Source organism: Bactrocera neohumeralis, chromosome 6 (genome assembly GCF_024586455.1).
Source record: "Bactrocera neohumeralis isolate Rockhampton chromosome 6, APGP_CSIRO_Bneo_wtdbg2-racon-allhic-juicebox.fasta_v2, whole genome shotgun sequence".
In the NCBI taxonomy this organism is placed as follows: Eukaryota; Metazoa; Arthropoda; class Insecta; order Diptera; family Tephritidae; genus Bactrocera; species Bactrocera neohumeralis.
In genome coordinates, this window is record NC_065923.1 from 58,627,565 (window position 1) to 58,653,603 (window position 26,039).

At 33.9% G+C, this 26,039-nt stretch overlaps 3 protein-coding genes across 5 annotated transcripts in view; 2 read left to right on the plus strand and 1 right to left on the minus strand.

Moving 5' to 3' along the window:
• Positions 1–1,492: 1,492 nt before the first annotated feature.
• LOC126763379 (exosome complex component RRP43-like) lies at positions 1,493–2,901 on the plus strand. Of its 3 annotated transcripts, none has more exons than XM_050480831.1 (4): positions 1,533–1,596; positions 1,663–1,956; positions 2,022–2,612; positions 2,668–2,901. In XM_050480831.1, the coding sequence occupies exons 2-4, from the start codon at positions 1,952–1,954 to the stop codon at positions 2,873–2,875; spliced, it is 804 nt and encodes a 267-aa protein (XP_050336788.1). In that variant the 5' UTR covers positions 1,533–1,596; positions 1,663–1,951; the 3' UTR covers positions 2,876–2,901. The 3 variants fall into 3 exon arrangements, with proteins under 3 accessions (XP_050336786.1, XP_050336788.1, XP_050336787.1); XM_050480830.1 differs by having other exon boundaries at positions 1,663–1,916; XM_050480829.1 differs by lacking the exon at positions 1,663–1,956 and having other exon boundaries at positions 1,493–1,596.
• Positions 2,902–3,049: 148 nt separating this feature from the next.
• On the minus strand, positions 3,050–4,113 carry LOC126763381 (mitochondrial import receptor subunit TOM20 homolog). Its single transcript, XM_050480834.1, has 3 exons — positions 3,880–4,113; positions 3,730–3,808; positions 3,050–3,529 (listed from the first exon to the last, which is right to left on the minus strand). The coding sequence occupies exons 1-3, from the start codon at positions 4,007–4,009 to the stop codon at positions 3,220–3,222; spliced, it is 519 nt and encodes a 172-aa protein (XP_050336791.1). The 5' UTR covers positions 4,010–4,113; the 3' UTR covers positions 3,050–3,219.
• Positions 4,114–7,976: 3,863 nt separating this feature from the next.
• LOC126761991 (fat-like cadherin-related tumor suppressor homolog) overlaps positions 7,977–26,039 on the plus strand; it is an 88,812-nt gene continuing 70,749 nt past the window's right edge. The window contains exon 1 of the mRNA XM_050478449.1: positions 7,977–8,530. Within this exon, the coding sequence (XP_050334406.1) occupies positions 8,482–8,530 (49 nt within the window). The 5' untranslated portion in view covers positions 7,977–8,481. The remainder of the gene's footprint in view (positions 8,531–26,039) is intronic.

A 26,039-nucleotide genomic window follows, 5' to 3' on the forward strand; every position in this document is an offset into this window, starting at 1 on the left:
CGAAAGATGAAATTATGGTAATGGTAACATAAATTATATATTCAGGTTTATTTACTAATATTTAATTTATAAGAAAGGTTTTTTCACAACAACTTTAATTATAGGCACAGATCAGTTTATTTTTATTATAATTTTAAAAATATTTCTTTTTATTAAAGTGAAGTTAAAATAAACAAAATTTTTAGAAATATTCCTGTACTTTATGGGTTATGCACCTAGATTTCTATACGTATGTTCATAAGTATGTGAATCATTCAATCCAAATTTTACACTCACAATTTTAATGTTCCATTAAATATTTTAAAATTGTCGTGCTACACTTATTGTATTATTTTTTTTGTTGTTGTTTTTGAAGTGTCATTACTTGGCAGAATATACATAGGTCATTCCAACCAAAATTAACATTCAATAAATTGTTTCTTGCAAAAAATGTTCATTAAACTTAAACAATTATTGGCAAATTTTCGAACTTTGTCTCCTGCGTTTGCTAGCGCTGTGGGCTTTTTTCAACGCGTGCAGTGCTATAAGTGCAAACAATCGCACGTTCGGAACGAAGATGTAGAATATTAAAAATTTATTGTAGACGGAGTTTTTAACAGCCCATTCTCATTTATACATTTGTACATTTTTCAATAAAAGAAAAACTGATTAAAAATAGTTCCAAATTAAAAAAAAAAAAAATTGGTTAATAAAGATGACCTTTTGTTTATAAAAAATTGAATAAATTTAACGTATATCTCAAATGTTTAAAAGTACTCTTTTCGATTCTTGAAAATGTGAAAATTCTTCACTTCACAATTTTTCAGGTCATATCGAAATAAAAAAAATACGTGTCCAATATTTTGTCTCCAAAAACACAAAAAAAAATGTTTTGCATAAAAAAAGTTCAATGTAAATTCAGGAGGGATTGATTCATGTATATTCTGTCAAGTAGTGACACTTCCAAACAAATTTTCAAAAACAACATTGTATAATTAATATAATAAGTGCAATGCAGTATAATTTTTTTTTAATTGTTCACAAAACACATGGCTATCGTCCCTACTAGATTCATAATTTTTTATAATTTATTGACAATGTTATGACAAAATTTATGTAAAAAAACATGGGGAAAAATTAAAAAAAAAACGTTATTTACTTTTTTATTTATCAACATTTTTTCATGATTATAGTAGGGACGATAACCATTCACGTACTTTTTAAGAATAAATTGGGTTTTTGTGTTTCAGATGATCAAAAAATGGGAAATCGTGTCCGTCAGTGAAAAAACGCGAGCCATTTCTCCGACAGATGTCATCAAAAAATTCCGAAAAAATTGTTTATACACTTCGCGATATACCTCATGATATGTGAAAAAAGTTCTATTGTAGAATAAAAATAACAGAGAACGTAGATTTATTTTTCCACGCCTCTGTATAGGGGCAGCTGCACAACTACATAACTGTGTCCTTAAGAACGTGTGTATTTTAATATTTGACAGATGTCACCTGGAGTCTGTCGCGCTCTATGTGTCGGGCGTCATTCTCATTTGACAGTTTAATGATTATCTGTTTATTTACTGTTTTCATTGATATTGGTTATGGCTGAACAACATAAGTAAGTATTTTTTTAATAATAAAGTTTCACATGCATATCGCCCATACGACCTACTTTGTTTACTAGACTTACTATTGTTAAATGAATAATTCACAACAAATCATGCTTACAACCATAAATCAAGTCAGTGTTTTCCTCTTCCTTACACCAATGACGGATACAGTAATTTGCACATGGGACTATTTTTATAGTTTATCTGTGGTTTTCCAAGCTATTACAACAAGTGAATTAGATTCAAGCCAGAAGAAGATATAACTGAATGCTATTGATTATTTTGGCGACCAATATTCTGCTCGGTGAAAATAAATCGTTATGATAAAGTATAGAGATATGTTGTATACTTTTGTGTGATCGGATGGTGTTAGATCAACAGTTTTCATTTAATTTATATACATATATATATATATATATTTATATTATTACAGGTTGATATATCCCATTAAACATTTTCGTGACTTTCTCGAGAATGAAATACGTTTGGATGGCCGAACATTTGATAAATATCGACCGATCGGTGTAAACATTGCATCTTGTCAACATTCTTTGGGGTCCAGTGCAACGAAAATCGGAAATTCGAACATTTTATGTGGCATACGGGCAGAGTTATCCAAACCACGAGCATCCAAACCACTTGCTGGTTATATTGTACCCAATGTTGACATGTCATTTACAGCATTTTCAAAAGCTTCCTCATCGATTAATAATCAAAATGTGTCCGAAATATTGGAGTGTTTTATATATAGAATATTATATGAATCACATTGTTTGAAATTGGAAGATTTATGCATACATCCTGGAAAATTAGTGTGGTGTCTCTATATAGATATAATTGGTTTAGAAGTGGATGGTGGTGTTTTTGATGCTTCAGTTTTAGCTTGTGCCTCAGCGCTTAGCACTCTGAATTTACCAATAGTTACATACGATGAGAAAAGTGGTAAAATAGAGATAGGTGATGATATGAAAAAGCTACATTTAAATATTTTCCCTGTTGTGAGCACTTACAGTATATTCGACAAGTAATTTTTGATTAAATATTTATATATATGCAATAACTAAACAAATCTTTTTCAGTGTTGTACTGGTGGATCCCACGTATCGCGAAGAAAGTATATCGAGTACGGTTTTTCATCTCGGTGTACATGAAGACACAGTTGGACTTTTTCATAAAAGTGGCGGAGTTCCGATCTCAGTAAAAGAAATACAACAATCGGTTAAAAATGCTGTATACAGAGAAAAAGAGATTACAAGTCTGCTTAATAGTTTGAAAACAAATCAATAAAACGTCTAAAGTCAGTAATATCTTAATTTGAAAGTTTAATTTCTATAGACAACTTAAGGTTTATTAACTTCAAATTTTAGTTTAACATAAATTGCTAATTTGGAACATTAATTTATTCGAAGGAACAATTACATACATACATATTTCATCCTCGTGAAATTGTGAAAACTTGCATTCTATTAAGATGTATTTTAATTTTATTTTAATTGTTTTAGAAGTATTTGTACATAAAAGCATATGTAATTTAACATTGTAGATGGATATTTAGGCAAACAATATATGCATTTATATGAAAACCTAAATATTAAGCAGATTTGCTTCATATTATAACATATGCTCAACAATTATTCTAGGTCGTCAATCATAACTGAAGAATGGGTGCCATCTAAACCAAGAGGCAAATCAGCTCCTCCAATAGAATTAGCTGTGACGATTTTGGGTGTTTCGTTTTCTGAACTTGCACGGTTACCAAACTCTTGCATTTTAAGAATCAGCATAGCAAATACTTGTGCTGGCAGCGATGTCTGCAAAACTTGGAGGAGGCGAGCTGGTTGTCCACATACCACTATAGCATTAGCAAGGTGCTCTACACCATTTTCAAATTCACCACGAGCAATTAAAGTTTCACCCAACTGAATTTCCTGAAGGAAATACCTGTAATATAAGTATATAATTTTAATACAATGTATGGGAAGGTCAATACAAATTATCGTATGTATGACGCATTGCTGCAAGCGTTTCACACCCTGTACACAGTTCTAATGGATTACGAACTCTTGTTTAGAACTATCGCAAATAGTTTGAAGAAGCACGTTGCTTCATTACATAAGTTATAAATAAGGCTTGACAATTACCTTTCAATTGCTTCATGATCATTGAGGTTTGGTATTCCACTGCGGCCAGCATTTCCATTTTTTCGGGTACGACGTCTGCCTAAAATATATTTTGTTGTAATTGTGCACATTTACACAAACTTCACGTTGTCTTAACTACAAAATACTTACGCTCACGGACTTTCTTCTTGTAATCGGGATCAGTGCGTCGTTTACTGTCGAAATAAATGCAATATCCAATGAAAATTGTGCCGGCGACACCGGCAGCTATACCTATCGCCGTTTTATTAATCGCATTCATATTTAATTACTTTAAAACTTAAATATAAGCGAAAATATTTTCTTCAGATACGAATGAAATAAACTGCCTTCACCCAACTTACTCAGACCAGAGAACTGCAGAGTGAATAGGATGAGACATAATAAATGAAACACAGCATGTATAAATATTGTTAAATAAATGAGCTACCAGAAAACGTATATCAGAGAACGTATTTTTATAAATATACGTTCTCTGTATCTATGTTCTCTGGCAATATTCAGGTAACAGGGTGCCGCAGTGGCAAATGTTTAGAATGAATAAATAAGTGAATAAGTGTTGAATTTTTTAAATTAATTTTACTTTTATATTATAAAGGTAAGGCAAGAGTGAAATGAACTGTTTGAATTTTATATAATGTTTATAGTAATAATCTAGTAAAACTAAAAGTTCTTATAAGTTCTTTCATAAATTTTAATTCAGAAGTATCTTCATTTCATATCTTATAGATTATATTGCCATAATATCCTTTCATTTGCTATACACCTAATTAGACCGATTGATACCTACATTTCCGCTATAATTAACTTCTCGTATGGGAACAGTTTTTGGGTGAGAATACATTTTTGATATTATCCATTTATGCCATTTTATCTATAAAAATAAAATTGTTGATAATTTCCCAACTTTCTCTTGCAAATACATATGTATAGGTACGTACATATAGACTTCAATATAAAAACATTAGTATATTGAAAAAGAATAATATGTGGTATTTACCACACATATAATATTACATTAGAAATATTTTATATTACAAAATTATAGAATAGAAGAGGCCATGTATTTATTACTCAAATGTAGATGGCGCACTATCAAACACAATTCCGTGCTATTAATTTGAAATCAGAGAACTTAAAACCAGAGAATGTAAAGTCAGAGAATGTAAAGTATAGACAGAGAATGTAAAGTCAGAGAACTTAAAACATAGAGAAGGCAGAGAACTTAAAACATAAAACAGAGAACGTATATTTATAGAGAAGGTTCACGATGACGAAAATTTAGGGATATTTCAATTTTGGGATATTACCTGTTTTGGATGGGTGCATTTCACCACAGAAAATTATTAGCGCATTTCACCATTTAACATCAGGGGCACGACAATAACAGAACTGAGTAGTTATTAGAGCCAATGGGAAAAAATATGTTAATTTCAATGTTTAGAAATGTACGCTTGCAGATTCCCTTTTCTACTATGCGCAAACGATGCTGCATATAATTTATAGATCGGTATACATATGTAAATATATTTGTTATGAAAGCACATAAGTGTGTACATACATATGTATGTATGTATATATTTTAAGATTGAGCTATTTTATGATGAATTGCATAAAATCTTTGCCAACATATATTTCAATAAGATTTGTATTACTGCCTACATATGCATTTTATATATGTTTGGTACGACATACATACATATGTATATTTATATACTTAAATAAATATTTGCTTTGGTCATTAAACTTTTCGATATCATGTTAAAAGACCAAGCGGTTGCACATTTGTCCATATATAATTATGTGTGCATGTAAACAAATATGACAAATCATACGCATAATGTTTGTAAATTTGTCTACATGCAACATATGTATGTAAATATGTACACTCAATGCTTCATGCGAAATCTACGTTGACGCGGACAACCAATGGCGAAGCTTATATTTTTTGCTTTCATGTCAAAGAATCAATGTGTCGAAAGAATGACGCGACGACAAAGCTTCACAACCTTGTGTTGTTGGTAGAACGATCGCCAATTGTTACTGCTTCCCTTGCCGCTGTACCAACTTCGCCGGCAAACCAACGTAGATATGTATGTTTGTGTGTGAGCTTGCATACATATCGACGCAGAATTTTGCGAGTCACGGAAAAATATTTTAGACAAATATTGTAAATCGACAACGGCTATGTTGCCACTTTTGTCACTTCTTTCTGTGAAGAATCATCAGAAAGTTCAATTTATGATTTTTAGCTTTTGCCAGCTTTTTTGAAAAGACGCTTGTTGGTAAAGGCATGCTCGGGGAGATGTTACGGCGTCTGTTTTTATGAATGAAGCGAGGTCGCTTGTGGAATTTGCGCCTGCGTTTATGAATGAAATTGTTTTTGTTGTAAAATTTACTACATTTGAGCTTCGCCAATTCGGCTGCCATATTGGCTCGCCATGCTTATGCTATTTAGACAATTGTTGTTTTTGTAGAACAATGCTTAGATTTTTGGTTGGTGACATATTCACATGTGTACGCATATGTATGTTTGTGCATTATTTGTTCGGCAATGTATGCAAATATATGTATGTACATATAAGTATATATGAATGTATGAACATGCAGCTCAATGCGCGCACTTGTAATATGTGTATTGATAAGTGATAAAATCATGATTTGAATTTCTGAATGCGCACATGCGTATATGTACATGCAATCATATGGGCAGATAATAAGATTAATATGATAGACGATATATTTATGTATGTAAGTATATATTTTTGTGGTAAATTAAATTTCTATTAGTAAGAAACATAATACAAAAATATTTATTAGTATATTAGAGTATACTATATAAAAATCAAATAAAATTATTAAATATGCAAGTCCAAATTGACGATAAATATTACTATGCATGCGTTTATACTCAAAATAATTATTTTTACATGACAATATGGAAATTGCCGACGGCAAAACGCAAAAGCATACATATTTGCATACATTGCGATTGCCTGGTTCAAAGCTAAAATTGAAGCATGAAAATATCACAATGCTGTGGTTGGGAGTATCATAAGGAGCCTGCATACATACATATATTTATGTCTTCATTATTCTTATGTCTTTATGTTCTCTGTGTGAGACGTGTGTTTTGTACACATTTTTCGCTGTTAAAAGTGGAATATCAAAGAACTTATTTTTCTTCAATATTCTCTGCTTTAGCATATATGCCCTCTCATCATATGCCGTAAATACATATATTTATTTCTCTTCATATTCTTTGTTGAATATGTGGAGAACTGTTAAAAATGTTAACATTTCACAGCGTGAATTCTGTATTTGTGTGGTGAGATTCCGTGTCGCAAATTTATCAAATGTTCGCTGTCGAACCTGCACCTTCTCTATGTTTTATGTTCTCTGAATGAACTAGCTGATGTGCTCGCCCGCTCCGCAGCATCCACTAATATGGTAGGACCTGAACCTGGCCTAGCTTCTTGTGCAAATTGCCGGTTCTGCGACATGAAGTCTGAAACTCCAGGTTACATGCTAGGAAGACGCAGGATAAAAGCTTTGGGTCCGTATTTCCAAATAGGAATAACGTCGCCTCTATACCTTGTAGTATAATGGAATTTTCAATATGCTGAGGCTGAGTCAGTCGCTGTGATTTAGGAGAGGGCACAATAGATCTTAGGCTGTGGTGTAATCTTCATTTATTTATTTTATCTTATCCTATATACCATTTTCTTTGATCAATTCACAATTTTGGCAATATGAGTTGGATTCTTCCACTTTTTGTGGAGATCAAAAAACCTTTTTTTCAGAGTAAAATGAAAATATCTACCCATTTTTAGTATTTTAATTTTATTTAATAGCTGCAGTTCCACGACTGATAATTAATAATAAAATTTTCTACAAATGACCCAATGTGTGTTATTTCTCTGCCCGTGACTGTATATACTTAATTTCTGTAATTTCGAATTTTACTTGCATATTTTAACATTCGCCGCTGTTTTTTCAAACATCCTGTGATGCTACTTCTCCAAGTGTCCCATTCTCTGTTTCTATGCTGTTAATTCACTTTTACAAATAACAGCGGATAGCTGAATTAAACAGCCACGGTGAGAGCACAGAGATAGAAAACAGAGCCCAATACATATGTAGGTGCTCGCACAACGGCGAATGGCAAATGGCAATGCATGAACAAGATACGATTCGCATTTTTAGTTCAGTTCACCGTAGGCTTTAAATACGTTAAGTTTGTTGCAGTTACACACGCAGTAATATCATCTCGTGTTGGGCGTAGGTTGACAAAGTAGGCATTTATAAATTTGAAATAAATATACATATGTGTATATTATATCTGTGTATAGGCACGAGCAATTGCTTAAGTTTACAAAAAGTAAAAAAATAAGAAATGTAAGCAATCAAATGTATTGTTGGAAAAAATATTGTCAGCTTACATACATACATATGTTTGTATGTGATTCAATCCTGCTGCAAGTTATAAGTTTAATACCTCACAGAAGAAAGAAGTTTCGCCACTGACTGATGTCAGCCAGTACTCGAACTACTGGTTTTTCTAGTATGTGTGTGTGTTTGTGAGCTTCGTCTGCCAGCATTGCGCGAGAGAGAGTACTTACTTGCGTTCAAACCTCTTTAATGATGTTCTGGCTGAAAAAAGATTGCAGTGTAAATGTATATATATAATATATATACATATATGTGTCCATCTTTGTGTGCGCGCGTGTATTTATGCACAGACATTACAAAAAATTCTTAATGAATTACAAAAAAGGAAAAGGTAATTCAATTAATATTTTTATTACAACTAAAAAATCAAGTGGAGAATATTGAGTTCACGAAAAGTCATCGCCAACGATCGATTGTTTATACAACGTATGTGATAAGACAAGAGCGCTGCATGGTTAATGTTATTAGTGCGTTCAGTATATTTTAATGGCGATGTCTAAATGTTGTCATTAATATTTGAGGTTGGGTAGATACATATGTATGTATGTACATACGTATTTGATATATACATATGTAAGTAAACTGTACATACATATGCACATACATATGTATTTATGTATAAATGCTAATACATATTTGTATACGTATGTATGTATGTACATAAGTGCTTGGGTTTACAAGACGTCTACCTGCGCACGCAAATTATAGGTAAATAGCTAGTTGCTGGAAAAGTAAATGGTAAATGATTTTATGTAAAAAAAAAAATAAAGATTAAAAATGAAAAAAGGCAAAGAAAGAAAATATAAAAAAATAAAAGTAAAAAACGTGATAAAAATATACATATGCATATATGAAGAGTGGTGTCACACAAAGCTAACCATGTAATATGCACACGTAAGGGTTTAAATAGATAAGTACCGAGCGTTTAACCTCAAAGGGTGTGATCAATTGTGCAGTTTATTGTAACGATTTCCCAACTGCGGGCAGAACATGGGACATGTTGGAGAAGTACTACTAGTATCAACAATTTAACTATAAAAAATACTTATGTACATATGTATACTTACCGGAATCATTTAGGAATTTCGGTTTAATGAATGACCGTCGTTGCTCTCATCAGTGTCTGCACATTTCATTTGACGATCTAAATGCTACAAAACCATAAACAAGCAAGCAAAAAGAAAACACTAAATACACCATACCCGCATTCACCGATGTACATACATACATATGTATATACATACATATATAAATATGTAAATTCATGCAGCAGCACCTATAATCCATGTGTTGAAGGCTTGTTAAGCTAAAAAACATTTTGTCTTGTTAACAATTGTGAGAAGCGAAAGCTCCCAAAATGTAACACCAATTTAATAAATAAAAGTACTAAAGTGTAAATATAATATGTGTGTTTGTGTTAAGTGATAAGTGTTATACCAGTGATAATAAGTGTATTGACAAGTTGAAACTATATATGTACATATAAAGGTCTCTCATTAGGCACTAAGAATTGTCTTAATTAAAGGTTGGTATGCAGCTCTCAAGTAATTGCTCAAGAAAAAAAATACATTATTTCTCAAGTAATTTTGACAGCTGGTTACGCATTGTGAATGATCTACATTAGAAGAGCAAGAGAGAATAAACAAAGAAAACAAACTTTGTGCGTAATATGTATGTGTGTATGTGTATGGTAACATAAATATTTTCATTGAGATTTAAGAAATGTTGTTGATGATTGGTAGGTTTTATACAACATTTCAAAATGGAATATACTTCATAATAATGATTTCAACTAATTTAGGATGAATTTGTCGATTACTTCGAATTTCCTTCAAGAAACAATTGTTGATTTGATGTTTCTTCGCAAAACCAGGTTTGCCATATTCACATTTTACTGAAAAAAGGGGAAGAATTTAGTATACCATCCCAGAATTTCGGGAATAAAATGGGTATGGTCGGATAGAGGAGATTCTCCAGATCACGAATATATTTGGGTCGGCTTTAGTACACCATCCCAGGATTTCGGGAATAAAATGGGTATGGTCGGATAGAGGACATTCTCCAGATCACGAATATATATGGTTATAGCCGCAGGAAGCTTATAGTTTTCGAGTTATTCGCCTTTTAAGTTGAAAATTTGCAATATTTTAATTACATATTTTCGATATATAAAATTAATTTTGCACTTATATTTTTCACTTTTATATACACTAACACATCACTTATTCATTTGCACACATTTATTTTATATAATATAGTGCAAAAATAGCTTTTAATACACATTTAAATTATTGTTGAATTTGATTAATTAAGAATAACAAATGAATTACAAACTGTCATATAATCAGTGTTACCTTATCAACATCATTTGTAAAATAACTAAATGAAATAAAGGGAACAGATTATACCCCAAATACGAAAATCAACAACCTATAAAAAACAATATCCCTGGTCGGTCCAACACCAGGGTGTATCAGAATTTTTTCGCGTTGAACTCCTTTTCGCGTGGGAGGCCTTCGGCCGCTCTTCAAAAAAATTACCCTAGTCGGTCCAACACCTGGGTGTATCAAATTTTTTTCGCGTAGAACACCTTTTTGCGTGGGCGGCCTTCGGCCGCGCTTCAAAAAAATAACCCTGGTCGGTCCAACACCGGATATATACATTTTTTTTCTCCCGTAGAACTCATTTTTACATTGGCAGCCACTTAAATTTTGTATATTTTTTTTTAATGTTTATCAACGATTATGTTTCCTGTATTTAGGGTATAATATTTCTTTATATTTTTTTTTATTTTAGTTTGTAAAATATTTTTCTATAGTAACACTGATTATTTGACACATTTATTTTTACAAATGATGTCGATAAGGTAACACTGATTATATGACAGTTTGTAATTCATTTGTTATTCTTAAATAATCAAATTCAACAATAATTTAAATGTTTATTAAAAGCTATTTTTGCACTATATTATATAAAATAAATGTGTGAAAATGAATAAGTGATGTGTTAGTGTATATAAAAGTGAAAAATATAAGTGCAAAATTAATTTTATACATATATCGAAAATATGTAATTACAATATTGCAAATTTTCAACTTAAAACGCGAATACCTCGAAAACTATAAGCTTCCTGCGGCTATAACCATATATATTCGTGATCTGGAGAATGTCCTCTATCCGACCATTTCCATTTTATTCCCGAAATCCTGGGATGGTGTACTAAAGCCGACCCAAAAAAAGCATTAAAAATTAGTACTAGATTTCTTGAGAGCTGCGTACTAGCACAAGTAAATTTATCGCAGGAAAGTTTCTTGACCGTTTCTTAAGCGTTTTTTTATATGAAGTTTTTACGTTTCTTGAGAGCTGCGTACTAAGCTTAACGAATGAGTGCTACGCAAAACTTATGTCAAACTCTGCAGATGCATTAATTATAATATCGCTTGTTATGTTTTTCTAATTTAAGAGCACAAAATTGCCCACCCTCTGCGCTGCAACTTCTAGACATGTGTGAATCTACATATTTGAAGAGAAAATTTTTTAAATCCAAAAATTCTTAAAAAATTTATTGATTTGTAATTTAATTTGGAAATCATTTTGTAAATTACTGCATGGCCCTAGATACTCGTAAATAGTACATTCATATGTATGTAGCACAGTTAAATGTGTGTGACTTAAAACTTCGATTCGAGCTTGCTTCTTTCGCTCATATTTAGATAAGATTTCAGTGTAATCTATCGTACTTCACATTTTACCTTTTCAAAAACTGCCTTTTTCATCCCAAAGCGTCAATATTAGTAATCGTGAAGATATCAATTATTACATAAAATTAATAAAAATATTTTATATGTACAAAATTATTAATATTATTACATTCTGCGCCATATTTTTTAATAATGAAAAGCCCCCTCTCGCGTCCTAAGTCCCTTTTTTGAAAATAATAAAAATGTTGTTTTTCGTGTCTGAAAATAAAATTGCTAAAGAGGATTATTCTTAACTAGAAATTCACAGTTAGGTGTGCAAAGTGCAAAGCATTCTCCAAGTAGTCATTGATTACAAATTCAAAACTACATCCGTTCCGCATACGTAGACTCGGCTGTCGTGGTTATGTGTATTTTTGGCCACAAACCTTTTATGTTATACTTAAAGATATATTTATTCTTTCTAAATATATGTACATATATATGAGTTGATTAATTTATGACCAATATCGGAGCGTACATACATACAAGTATTAGTAATATAAATAACTGGATTGTGTTGACTCTTAGTACAAACTCCTTTACATTGTAGTTACTCCTTTGGTCCATAAATAAGATTTTTAGTAATAATTCGACTGGAGCACCATCTAGCGGAATAAATTTTAAAAATATTTTTTCCAATGCCAATATACAAATACAGTGAATTCCCCATTCTCATAGCCGGATATCTCTCATAACTGGACAAACAGTTTTTTTTAAATACGATTATTTACGATCACAGCAAAAAAATTGTCCTGCCTTGGTCGTTCAGGCACAATTCCGATTTCTTTGGCGCCGCGATTTGAAGGTACCTTTGGAAAGAGCAAGTCCTCCTTATTAAAAAATATATAGATACAGTTATGTGAAAAATTATAAGGACAGTGGCCTGCGGTGAATGAAGTTTATGTGGATCCAAAAACGGGAGGGAATTAAAAGCAGTGAACCAAGCTAAATTATTGTAAACAAATTGGAAAAAGGTTTTTTGTATAGTTTTACCCAGATATGGCAAATTCTTTTATTTTATTTTCGTTTTTCTTATAATTTGAGATGTGAAAAAAATAAGGACACTTCTAGTTTAACTGAAAAAACAACAATATTAAATAAGAAAAAGGAAATAGTTTTCATTCAATTACGTTTAAACACATTTCTAAATTGTTTAATATTTTGTTGAAAATCCTTTGTTGTTTAAAACTGATCGACACCGCTTCGGCATGGAATCAACTAGATTGCGGCAGACGGAAACCGGGATTGCGTTCCAGTAATCCTGAATAAGTTGCCAAAGCTCGTCGCTGTTACTTGGGCACTTTCCTCTTATTGACGCTTTCATTGTATTCCACAAATTTTCTATTGGATTTAGATCCGGGGACTGCGGAGGCCACTCCATTACATCAATGTTATTGACCCTAAACCACTCTTTTGTACATTTAGCTGTGTGTTTGGGGTCATTATCTTGCTGAAATATCCACCTAAGGGGCATATTATCTTCAGCGTACTGTAGCATACATTCTTGAATAATTTCTACATAATCGGTTGCCTTCATAATACCCTGTATGCGATGGAGCGGCCCCACACCGTTGTTTGAAAACGATCCCCAGACCATAATGTTTCCGCCACCATGTTTAACGGTTTTTATGGTATATTTAGGATTGAAAGCTGCGTTTGGTGGTCTTCTAACATGATGAATACCTCGATCAGAATTAAACAAATTTATTTTTGTTTCGTCAGACCAAAGAATATTACGCCATTTCTCCTTAGACCAAAGCACATGTTCTTCAGCAAACTTTAGTCTTTGTTGTTGTTGTTGTGTAAATCCACATTTTACACTTTTAAGTCTTTTTACCGAAGAAATCTTTATTTTAAAAATTACATTTTACACTCGTAGTGAACATCATGTGTGTGCTAAAAATTACGACGAAATGGAGCGCTGCCGTGTGATAATAAGGAAATTCGCTGAAATGCCTTTTTTCCCAAAAATTCCTCTATCCATTCATGTGGATATGTTCTTTATTTAATTTAATAAAGAAATAAGTAATATTATATAGTAATATTATATAATAATATTATAAAATAATATTACATAATAATATTATGTATGTATATTATCACATAATATACAAAACAACGTATTATCAAAAATAAATGGAAAGCGCTGACAGATATAATAACCAAAATTTAACCATTTTATAACGAAACCTCAAATTTTGTTTCAATATCAGTGCAAGATAACCAAAAAATATAACCACTTTATAACGAAACTCAATATGTTTTGTTTATTTTAACGCAGAAAGGAGTACTATGCGAAAGTACTTCAGTCACCCCGGGTATTCGCTCGACCAGGGTTATGTTTTTAAAGTGCGGCCGAAGGCCGCCAACGCAGAAAGGAGTACTACGCGAAAGTACTACAGTCACCCCGGGTATTCGCTCGACCAGGGTTATTTTTTTAAAGCGCGGTAATAACCAAAATTCAACCATTTTATAACGAAACCTCAAATTTTGTTTCAATATCAGTGCAAGATAACCAAAAAATATAACCACTTTATAACGAAACTCAATATGTTTTGTTTATTTTAACGCAGAAAGGAGTACTATGCGAAAGTACTTCAGTCACCCCGGGTATTCGCTCCACCAGGGTTATTTTTTTAAAGTGCGGCCGAAGGCCGCCAACGCAGAAAGGAGTACTTCGCGATGTTACATAAATCACATATTACACATATACATATGTAGAAAGAATTTTTTTATAGTTAATATAGAAAAAAGAATCAAAGCAAACAAAGAAAAATTGTTAAAAATCGTACATACATATTTGCTGTTTAAGATGTGGCAAGGCTTGTTTTCCTCATAATTGTAAACAATCTAACCTTTTCAACGATGAGTGTGCTAAGTGATTTTTAAATTAATAAATTTAGGTAAAATATACCAAAATAAAAAAGTGAAATGTGAACTTATTTCAATGTTTAGAGTGTATATTTAAATATACAGAGTGAAAAACGTGAAAAAATTTAGTGAAACATAGAGAAATACCATGTGTTATTAGTGCAAATTTTTGAACTTTTAATCGTGAATATTTTAAAAAATAAGAGCTATTTTTATATTATTTTTGGATATTTCTTCTCTGGAGAAGCTCCCCTATCCGCACATACCCCATTTATACGGAAATTCGGTTTTTTTACCCCTCCGCCAAAGTAATCGGAATCGTGCCGTCGTTCACAATGGCACAACTGAAAATAATTATAATTGTCATTAATTTTCTCCAGGATAAAATTGGCTCGCATTTATTGGTTCAATAGAAACATAGTTCTAAGTTGCATCTTCTGACTCTACGTACATATACATACATTTTAAACACTTGTTGTAGGCATGCTCCCATATAAGTGCAGTTCCCTTACCCGGAAAAAAACACTGCGACAGTCAGACGGAAGTAACTTCACTGTACATCGAATACGATCTACAATCTAAAAAATGTGTTCATAAAAATTTTACTCCATCGTTACCCATAGATACTAATATAATGTAAAAATACCTTTAAATAAGGAATTAACTAACCAGCGTTTGTAAATACATATGTACATATATATTTCAATATCCATGTAACATTTAATAGTTTTTGCTAGTAAAAAACATGAACTGTTGAAAACAGTTGCTTAATAACTCACGAAATGACATAATATTGTTATTAAAATTTAATTAAATTTATAATAATTCAGTGTATACATACATCAAAGGGCTTGCTCGCGTTGTGTTGTGTTTGGATTTTATAATAACAGAAAGTGGGGTCTGCAGTTTCCACCATACTCCATATAGCAAATGGATTAGTTCAATTATAGAAATTTTACATTCACCCAATAAAACAATACTACATAGCTTTCTATTTGATTTTTTTTTATTATTGCGAATATTGTGTACTGATATTTGATAGAAAAAATTCTCATTCAATATTTTCATTACTCTGTTTATGCCTTTAAACCGTCATTTCTTTATAGTGAAATCGTAGCTTTTTTTTTGAAAAACTAGTCATTGCCAGTGTGCAAAATAACGTTTAACAAGCTCAAAAGTACATGGAAAGAGAAAACTTTCTGCTCTAAACTAATTTGGAATATTATAGATAATATACCTAAAAATATACATTTATAACTGTGAAGATCTGTTCCTGTAAAGATATTCGTCAATGACTTAACTTTTTTGTCCGTTTTCATAAACTGCTAAATCAGCATATCACTTTCGTTTTTAAAGACGAAGTGAAATTACCATATTTGGTTTGCTTTATATTTTTCAAAATGAGCGGCCTCTTCAAAATTATTTTATACCACTACCTCAAAAATAAGTTTTTCGAAACCTCTAACTTAAAAACTGTGGGAGAAGGAGAATAGCAATTAGCCGTCTGAAGAATAACAAAGGTGCGGGGCCGATGGATTGCCGGCCGAGTCATTCAAACACGGCGGCGAAGAACTGATAAGGAGCATGCATCAGCCTCTTTGTAAAATATGGCCGGACGAAAGCATGCCCAACGATTGGAATTTAAGTGTGCTTTGCCCAATTCACAAAAAGGGAGACCCCTCAATCTGCGCCAATTACCGTGGGATAAGTCTCCTAAATATCGCATACAAGGTTCTATCGAGCGTATTGTGTGAAGGATTAAAGCACACCGTCAACAAACTGATTGGTCTTATCAGTGTGGCTATAGACCTGGAAAATCAGCAACCGACCAGATATTCACCCCTTCGTCGATTTCAAAGCTGCTTTTGACTGCACGAAAAGGAGCTGCATTTATTCCGCGATGTCTGAATTTGGTATCCCCACAATACTAATACGGTTGTGTAAAGTGACGTTGAGCAACACCAAAAGTTCCGTCAGTATCGGGAAGGGTCTCTCCGAGCCGTTCGATACCGAACGAGGTTTCAGACAAGGCGACTCCCTTTCGTGTGACTTCTTCAACCTACTTCTGGAGAAAATAATTCGAGCTGCAGAACTAAACAGAGAAGGTATCATCTTCTGCCAGAGTGCATAACTGCTGGCGTATGCTGATGATATTGAAATCATTGGCCTTAACAACCGCACTGTTAGTTCTGCTTTCTCCAGAATGCAGTGAAGCAAATGGGTCTGGTGGTGAACGAGGGCAAGACGAAATATCTCTTGTCATCAAACAGACAGTCGTCGTACTTACGGCTAGGCACCCACGTCACTGTTGACAGTCATTACTTCGAAGTCCTAGATAATTTCGTCTATCTTGGAACCAGCATCAACACCATCGTCAGCCTGGAAATCCAACGCAGAATATCTCTTGCCAACAGGTGCTACTTCGGACTAAGTAGACAATTGAGAAGTAAAGTTCTCTTTCGACGAACAAAAACAAAACTCTATGAGTCATTCATTATTCTCGTCCTGCTACATAGCGCAGAGGCATGGACGATGACAACATCTGATGAGTCGACGTTGCGAGTTTTCGACAGAAAAGTTCTGCGAAAGAATTATGTTTTTTTGCGCGTTGGCCACGGCGAATATCGCATTCGATGGAACGATGAGCTGTACGAGATATACGATGACATTGACATAGTTCAGCGAATTAAAAGACAGCGGCTACGCTGGCTAGGTCATGTCGTCCGAATGGACGAAAACACTCCAGGGGGCCTATTCTGTAACTCGATTCGAAAATGTATTCTATTCGAAATTCGGATCTACTTTATCATTATGCGAAAGTTGTACCACCCTGTGCCAGAAAAAATACGTACAATTTTCGTTTTTGCTTTCTACAACTCAAAAGTTAACGAATATTTTATACGAAAATTGGCTTGAAAATCCGAAAATCGAGTAAAAGAATATAAAAAATCCGATTTTTTTTCGTTTTTCGAATCGAGTTACAGAAGAATTCCACTGCGTTGGAACGACCAGGTGGAGAAGGTTCTGCCTTCGCTTGAGAAGGCGAGAAATTTAAATGTCGACCTAAAATTTACATACATATGTATATAGCCATAAATTATTACTCCTTAGTGCTAAAATGTATTAAATTAGTTTAAAAGTAGAAAATCAAAAGTTTTGTACGAAGTAAAAAGGGGCATTTTAATCATGAAGAATATACTATCAGATTAATTAATTTATGTGAATTTCGGATATTATATTGTACAAACAAAATATAACAAGTAACGAAGGGCAACTTGCAATAATCAAAGCCTGAGAAGTATCTTAAGGTGCAAACCGTCAACCTAACTCGCACCATAATCCACAAAAAAACTTTGAATTAGAGAGACTGCGAGCTATGGAGGGAAATTTGTCTGAAATTTGATTTCTGTTGCCAACTCAAGAGTTCGTGTTATGGAGAAGAGTCAAAGAAGTTCGAGTTATGGAAGTGTTCAATTGTATATATGTACATATATAAAATTTGAAGAAAGTGTAGACAAATGAGTGGCGTTTTGTGATCGATCCCGCAGTAGATATGTATTCACGAAGAAGTTTCTAGTTATAAACCGGAGAGCTCCTTTCTTCATTGTGGGGAAGAGTAAGGCACAAACATTGCAAAAATAGTGCCTTCGACGTATGTATGCTATCTCATGTTTAAATGACAAACCTTTTCAAACCCCCAGATGCCCAATATGTGAACCTCAGTGCATATTGCTGGCTTTTTACTCAATATATCGGTCACCTATTTCTGATAGCCTCTTTTCCTAATAATAATGTGCTCTTGTGACAATAATGTGCTAAACTGGGCACATACATTCCCTGCGATAAACCTAGCATAAAGTGGAGTTGTGTAATCCTACGATCCATAAGTAAGATATTTAAGCAAAATTGGTAAATATAAGGGGTATAGTTCTACATATGAATTAAATCTGTCTATACTTGAACCCCATACTCTTAAAATTTTATTATATTAGCTTAATAACTATAATGTACATATGTATATGCATCCATCATATTTCTTGTGAATGGGGAAGAGTCCCAAATGCCTGTACTACATTAATTCCTTTATTTTGTTTTATAGAACATAAACTTAGACTCCAATCACAAAAAATGCTTCAGTAGATAAGAAGTTATCAATTAATCATTTGACGATGATATAATTATAAATATTCCTTCCTAATTTATTGTATACAATAAAAAAGCAGAGTACCTAGCGGTAAAGATTAATAATAATAATTAGCATATTTAAAAAAAAATAATGTATCTTTCCCGATGAATGTTTGCATATAAGTTATTTGCGCCATAAATGAAAATAGCTATTATTTTTATTCTCTTAATAACTATATATGTAACTGTCTGTCCATCCGTCCGTCCGGTAAGCTGTAACTTGAGTAAACATTGAGATATATTGATGAAACTTGGTATGCGGGCTCCTTAGTACAAAAAAAGATTATGAGTTCGTAGAAGGGCGTAATCTGACCACTACCATGCCCATAAACCGTCATTAACCTAAAACTTTTAAAATGCCATAACTACGCATTAAATTAAGATATAAAACTATATTTTGACACAGGGGTTCCCAGTAGTAAGAGGCACCTGTGGGCAAAAACTTTTCAAATAGTGGGCGTGGCCCTAGCTTTTAATAATAACATTGTGGAACATTTTTGGGATTATTGTCTGGGGGTGAGAAATTTCAAGTCAGGGTGATGGTACTAGGTCAGTATAGTAAAACCCTCTAAGGGTTTGGCGTTCGTATGTGTCAGTTTTTTTTATGACCTTTTAAATTTTTTCCTTATCTTGATGTTTTTTCGCCTAGTTGTAAAAAATTATCAAAATGTTTACTTTATTTTTTCACTTTCTTTCACTTCCAATTATACAAATCAAGAAGTAATTCATATATAATTAAAGCCCCCAGGTACTGAATATGTGGACCCCAGTATCTAAAGTTGACTTTTAACGGAAAATATCAGTCAATGTGTGAGATATACATACAAGTGGAATTCAGCCCGCATATACCTAATATAAAGATTTTCGAATTTCTAGGTGACTTTATACTGTATATATCGGCCAATATTTGAGTTATCTCAATGAAAATTACAAAGCGTGTTTTACTCATAACAATGTGTCTTTGTGCTCAAAATAAATAAAATTGGAAGAAAACTTGCCCTACCCCCAATATACATAACTAATAGCGGGATTTTCGAACATCCGACTTTACTCCATCTGATTGGGGAATGTATGTGAGATGAGATACCTTTTTTTTAGTATGTGGCATGATAATAGTTAATAGACAAAATCAAGTCGATACAACCCCAACTCCCATATACCACATATAGTGATTTTCGTTTTCCTAACCAATCTTATGCCGAATTTGTGGGTCAATGTATAAGTTATATAGAGTATACATATGTATGTATATGTTGCTTGCCTTGTCGTCCAACGGTACTTTAAAGTATCATCAAACATTTTGCTCTGTTAAACGGAAGGGAGGATTTTTATATAGTTTGCGGAAAGTGTATATCACTTCACTTTTTGGCACATACTTTATATTTTCGCTCCACGTGCTCGTTGTAAGATGGCGTTTGCTATAGTGCAGTCGCGAATTAAGAGGGTCGTTTTCTTGAAATTGTTTCCAGCAAAGTTTTCAAAATTTTTCTTCGAATTAAAGCAGTGCAATAAAGTTAGAAATATATGTATATCTTTTGTTTGTCTGACGGTAAAAATCTGTTTTTACATGCTAATGATAATTCAAAATTCTCGGAAAACAAAGATCGGCTATTCAAAATACGCCCTATGATTGACTTTCAGAACAAAGGCTTTCAGCATGTGTATCACGGAACCAAGGAATTATAAGTTGACGAATCTATGATTATTTTCAAAGGCAGAAACTCCATCAAACAATATTGCCCCCTGAAACCAATTATTGTTATAAATTGTGGTGTTCCAAATATACCAAGGAAAAGATAAAAATGTGGAAGTAAAGTACGAAGGATTTGGTCTCAGGGAGAGAGTGGTTTTGTTCCTCACGTAAGATGAGTGGGGCAAGGACAAGTATGTGTAGTTTGATAATTATGTTAACTCCGTTATTAATAATACCCAACGATTACCCTCCTTCCGCCCAACCGACGCGAGGGGCGCAATCCGCGAACGAGCGGAATTAGCCGAGTCATAAAAGGCAAGAGAGTTTTAAGCGTTGCGATCTTAAGCTGCTCAGCTACAGAAACAAAAATTTCAACAGCCGAAATTAAGAATTAGATTAAAGTAATTTTATTAGTTTTAAATGTTACTTGTTAAGAGTAGATAAAATAATTTTTTTAATGGTAAAGAGTGAGTCTGTTAGATCAAATGTGCTGGAATGAAAATTGAAATCATGACATATACGGAGGAATGGTTCGTTTAACTCAAAATTTGTTCTAGAAAATTTTAAAAGTAAGGGTCTAAACTGCCTGGTAGGGTGTGCCGGAACGTTAAAATTAATATCAGATAAGAGAGATGGGCTACAGACTGACCCATTCATGAGTTTTACAAGAAATATTATACCAAGCATCTCCCTACGACTAGCGAGTGTTGGCAGATTTATAAGTTTTAAACGGTTTATGTAAGGGGGAAGATTTAAACTGGAATCCCAATGCAAATGATTTAAGGCAAAAAGTAAAAATTGTTTTTGAACGGACTCTAACTTATCCGAATGGACTTGGTAACTAGGGTTCCAAACCACAGAAGCATACTCCAATATAGGCCTCACCAGAGATGTAAAAAGAATTTTTGTGGTAAGCGGATCTCTAAATTCTTTAGACCAACGTTTAACAAAACTAAGAGCGCCGTTAGACTTCTAGAAATCCGCCAGCTCCAAAAGTGTTTGCATGTGGGATAATTACAGGCAATCGAAAGGACTTCCTTCAAACATGAAACCAAAAAAATGAAAATTTTTATATTCTTGCAAGTTGTTGCTATAGAGTTTTGTTCGCCTAACGGTTGTACCCACCACTTAAAACTAAGCGATATATATATAGAGTTATATGAAAATAAAGGATCGGGATGATGAGAAAAGTAGATATCCGGGTGACTGTGGGGATGTTCGAGTCTTAATCACTGCGGCAGTATAGCAAGGCATCATATTCGACGCAAAAATGTTGCGATATTGCTGCAGTTATTTGCTTGCTCGAACATCCCCTGTATATCTGTCATAAGTTTAACGCACATATTCCCTACCCCAAAAAATTAAAACAGCCAAATTCGCCTCGTAAAAATATTATATCAGCCAATATGTGAGTTATCTTAATAAAATTGAGAGAGCGCGTTTTTCTTATATCGGTGCATCTGTTAACTTAGAATGAATAAAATCTGTTAAAAATTCGTCTTAGACCCCATGTAACCAGCAAGTCTTAAGTACCGAAAGGTACTTCCCGGTCTTTGATCTTTGCAAGTTGCAAGAGTATAAAATGTTCGGTTGTACCCGAATTTAGCCCTTCTTTACTTGTTTTACATATCGTCACCTGAAATGCAAAATAACGTATCATCAAAAAATTCAAAAGTGAGTTTTTTTTTACTAATTACGATTCACCACATCATATTACATATGAATATGCCACAAATTTAAGCTTCTGCGATCAAAAATACCTAAGCTATTACATATATGTAGTCTTTTGTGAGGCCATAGAAAAGAAGAACCCCTGTGTTCGAACTTATTAATTAACAAAACGCTTCCCGCCAGTTCGGTGGGATGCCTGAAGGTATGCGCCCCCAAGTGATTAAGTCTTGACCTCCCTAACGCAAGACAGCCAAGAAGGAAGTGTTGAGTTGTTTCCACCTAATCTTCTTCCATACAGCTTTTGCAGACGGCGTCTGGTAGGATTCCCAGCCTTACTGCGTGGAAACCAATAGGACAATGGCGTGTTACAAGCCCCTAAAGTAGGGAAAGGCTGCTCGATCAGCTCTGAATTCTCTTATTGTTAATGAGTTCAAGGCTGGAATCGCCGCTCTGCTATCTGAGTCGATGGTCACTCCTCTGAAGGAGGGTGAACTTCGGAGTAGTAAATCTACTGCTACCTTAATGGCTCCAATCTCGGCCTGGAAGACACTGCAATACTTAGAAAGTTGGAGAAACTGGAGTTGATAGAGAGCTCCTGACAGTAGACCCCTCCACCTTTGACCCATCCGTGAAGAAGCTCACTGTCTCTTTTCTCCAACGGCTTCTTCCCACCCACAACTCCCTCGGTATATGGGTACAGAAGGAGTCGCCAGAGTTCGGTTTAGCGACTCCTTGATCCAAGTGATCAGACCCGTGCTTTTTTAGGAAATCAGCAGCCTATTCTTTAGCAAAGTTTAACAATAACTAAGAAGAAATTGCAACATCTGCAGGACCATGAAGCTTTAATTCCAGCAGACTGTTATTACTTTAATGATAATATACCTTTTGAATAATTAGTTATTTAATAAATAATAATTAAACATTATCCTCATTTTTTAGCTTGAAATATTTAAATTTTTTCTGGTACTTATTATATGTAAATTTTAATAATAAAAATAACATGAAATATGAAAAACTTGCAACTGTTTTTATTTAAAATTAAAAAAAGTATTAATATCCAAATTTTTAATTTTTATACAAATTTAGATTGATCATACGTTTTTTGTTTCAGAAACGAAAATTCAAAATAACGTAAGACACCTACTATAAAATTTGCTTAATTTTTTCTTTATTTTACTTATAGTTTCATGTTAATTCAGATTTGAAAATTTTGTTTCAATATCTCAAGTGGCTTTCTTTTTATATGGTTTTTTGCTTCTCCTGTAAACCTACGAAAAGTGATGTTACGTTATTTTGCATTTCAGGTGACGATATACATTTTGAGATTATGTGAAAACAGTCTGTATATAAAAATTAGAGATATTTTTTTTGCCTACAACATTCCCACATAACATTTTTTTAAAGGACAACGTAGTTTTGGCGGAAATCGGATACATCGTTTATAACCCTAAAAAGTTCAACCACGCTTTTACCTTCCTTTTTTCGTCCCGGTAAATTATTTTTCACTTAATGTTTATTTTATATTTCGTTTCCGATGGGTTTCATCCTACTATGTTTTTTTTTGTTTTCAAAAATTATCTACCCTAGTCTATATCAGTGGCGGAAATTTCCCTCAATTCCGCCTCAAGAGTTAAATGGCTTATTACTACTCGGAAAAAATATAAAGTAACAGAAATATAATCAAGAATCAATCCATTTTTGAATATAAAAAATAATGCTAAGATACCTCTGAAGTTACAAAGTATAGCAACGTGTGCAGATTAAATTGTTAATAAAGTGATAAATTTGAAGCGACTCTGCTTGATAGAGTACTTGAAATAGATGCTGCATTCAGCTCCATTTGTGATATGTTCGATTGATACATTCTTCGGGGTTTATCCTCCAAGTTTTCCAACATAGAAAATTAGTAACTGGAAAAATAAGGAAACAGCGGGAAAAGCAAATATACTCATCGCATTTGTCTATGTTATATTCTATATCGAACTCATTCACTCAGCGTGATTCTTCAGAAAGAATCGATCGATCTGGCAGGGACATCTGAACGCTCTTTTTTGAAACTTCGCTACATGAAAACGTGGCTGAAAACGAACATTCTTCAAGATAGATTGACATTACATTGAAGTCACTGCAGAAGAAGTTCTCGAAAGATTCTCAAAACTTGGCCAACATCGCTTTCTTTTGTGAAATTTTTTCAATTCAATACACGAACTGACTACATTATTATACTTACAATAAAGAATGTCACCCGTACATCCACGATTTATAATGTGTTTTTCACGAACACAAATTTATAATGCCTAAATGTGTTTTTTTTTTTTTTGTCATTTTTCATTGGGGTAGGCTTTTTACGTGGCGGGTCCCAAACCCAGCGCACAACCCTATGCAGGGGATGTTTCGCCTTCTCACTTTAGCTCGCCTTCGAACGGATGTTCTTAGGCTACCCAGAGGATACTTGGTCAAAGACCGGAAGTAGTGAGCTGCTTGAGTCATGTGTAAAAGAATCGTTTCTGGCCACTCCCAAGTGAATGGCGATCAGAGAACTTTCCTCACTTGCGTGAACTTCTACACATGACTCCATCCTCCACGGGGGCCGATGGATTGCCGGCCGAGCTATTCAAACACGGCGGCGAAGAACTGATAAGGAGCATGCATCAGCTTCTTTGTAAAATATGGTCGGACGAAAGCATGCCCAACGATTGGAATTTAAGTGTGCTATGCCCAATCCATAAAAAGGAGATCCCACAATCTGCGCCAACTACCGTGGGATTAGCCTCCTCAACATCGCATATAAGGTTCTATCGAGCGTATTGTGTGAAAGATTAAAGCCCAGCGTCAACAAACTGATTGGACCTTATCAGTGTGGCTTTAGACCTGGAAAATCAACAACCGACAAGATATTCACCATGCGCCAAATCTTGGAAAAGACCCGTGAAAGGAGAATCGACACACACCACCTCTTCGTCGATTTCAAAGCTGCTTTCGACAGCACGAAAAGGAACTGCCTCTATGCCGCGATGTCTGAATTTGGTATCCCCGCAAAACTAATACGGCTGTGTAAACTGACGCTGAGCAACACGAAAAGCTCCGTCAGAATCGGGAAGGACCTCTCCGAGCCGTTCGATACCAAACGAGGTTTCAGACAAGGCGATTCCCTATCGTGTGACTTTTTCAACCTGCTTCTGGAGAAAATAGTTCGAGCTGCAGAACTTAATAGAGCAGGTACCATCTTTTATAAGAGTGTACAGCTGCTGGCGTATGCTGATGATATTGATATCATCGGCCTTAACACCCGCGCCGTTAGTTCTGCTTTCTCCAGACTAGACAAGGAAGCAAAACAAATGGGTCTGGCAGTGAACGAGGGTAAGACGAAATATCTCCTGTCATCAAACAAATAGTCGTCGCACTCGCGACTTGGCACTCACGTCACTGTTGACAGTCATAACTTTGAAGTTGTAGATAATTTCGTCTATTTAGGAACCAGTATTAACATCACCAACAATGTCAGCCTGGAAATCCAACGCAGGATAACACTTGCCAACAGGTGCTACTTCGGACTGAGTAGGCAATTGAAAAGTAAAGTCCTCTCTCGACGAACAAAAGCCAAACTCTATAAGTCGCTCATAATTCCCGTCCTGCTATATGGTGCAGAGGCTTGGACGATGTCAACAACTGATGAGTCG

What these genes read in the sequence shown, in the direction of transcription:
- LOC126763379 (XM_050480829.1), top strand. An exon ending in ACTTACAGTATATTCGACAA is followed by an intron (nt 2,613 to 2,667) that starts GTAATTTTTGAT and finishes AATCTTTTTCAG; the next exon opens with TGTTGTACTGGTGGATCCCA.
- LOC126763381 (XM_050480834.1), bottom strand. Translation starts at nt 4,009, where the DNA reads ATGAATGCGATTAATAAAACGGCGATAGGTATAGCTGCCGGTGTCGCC. An exon ending in CAAGAAGAAAGTCCGTGAGC is followed by an intron (nt 3,809 to 3,879) that starts GTAAGTATTTTG and finishes AATATATTTTAG; the next exon opens with GCAGACGTCGTACCCGAAAA. An exon ending in GATCATGAAGCAATTGAAAG is followed by an intron (nt 3,530 to 3,729) that starts GTAATTGTCAAG and finishes CTTATATTACAG; the next exon opens with GTATTTCCTTCAGGAAATTC.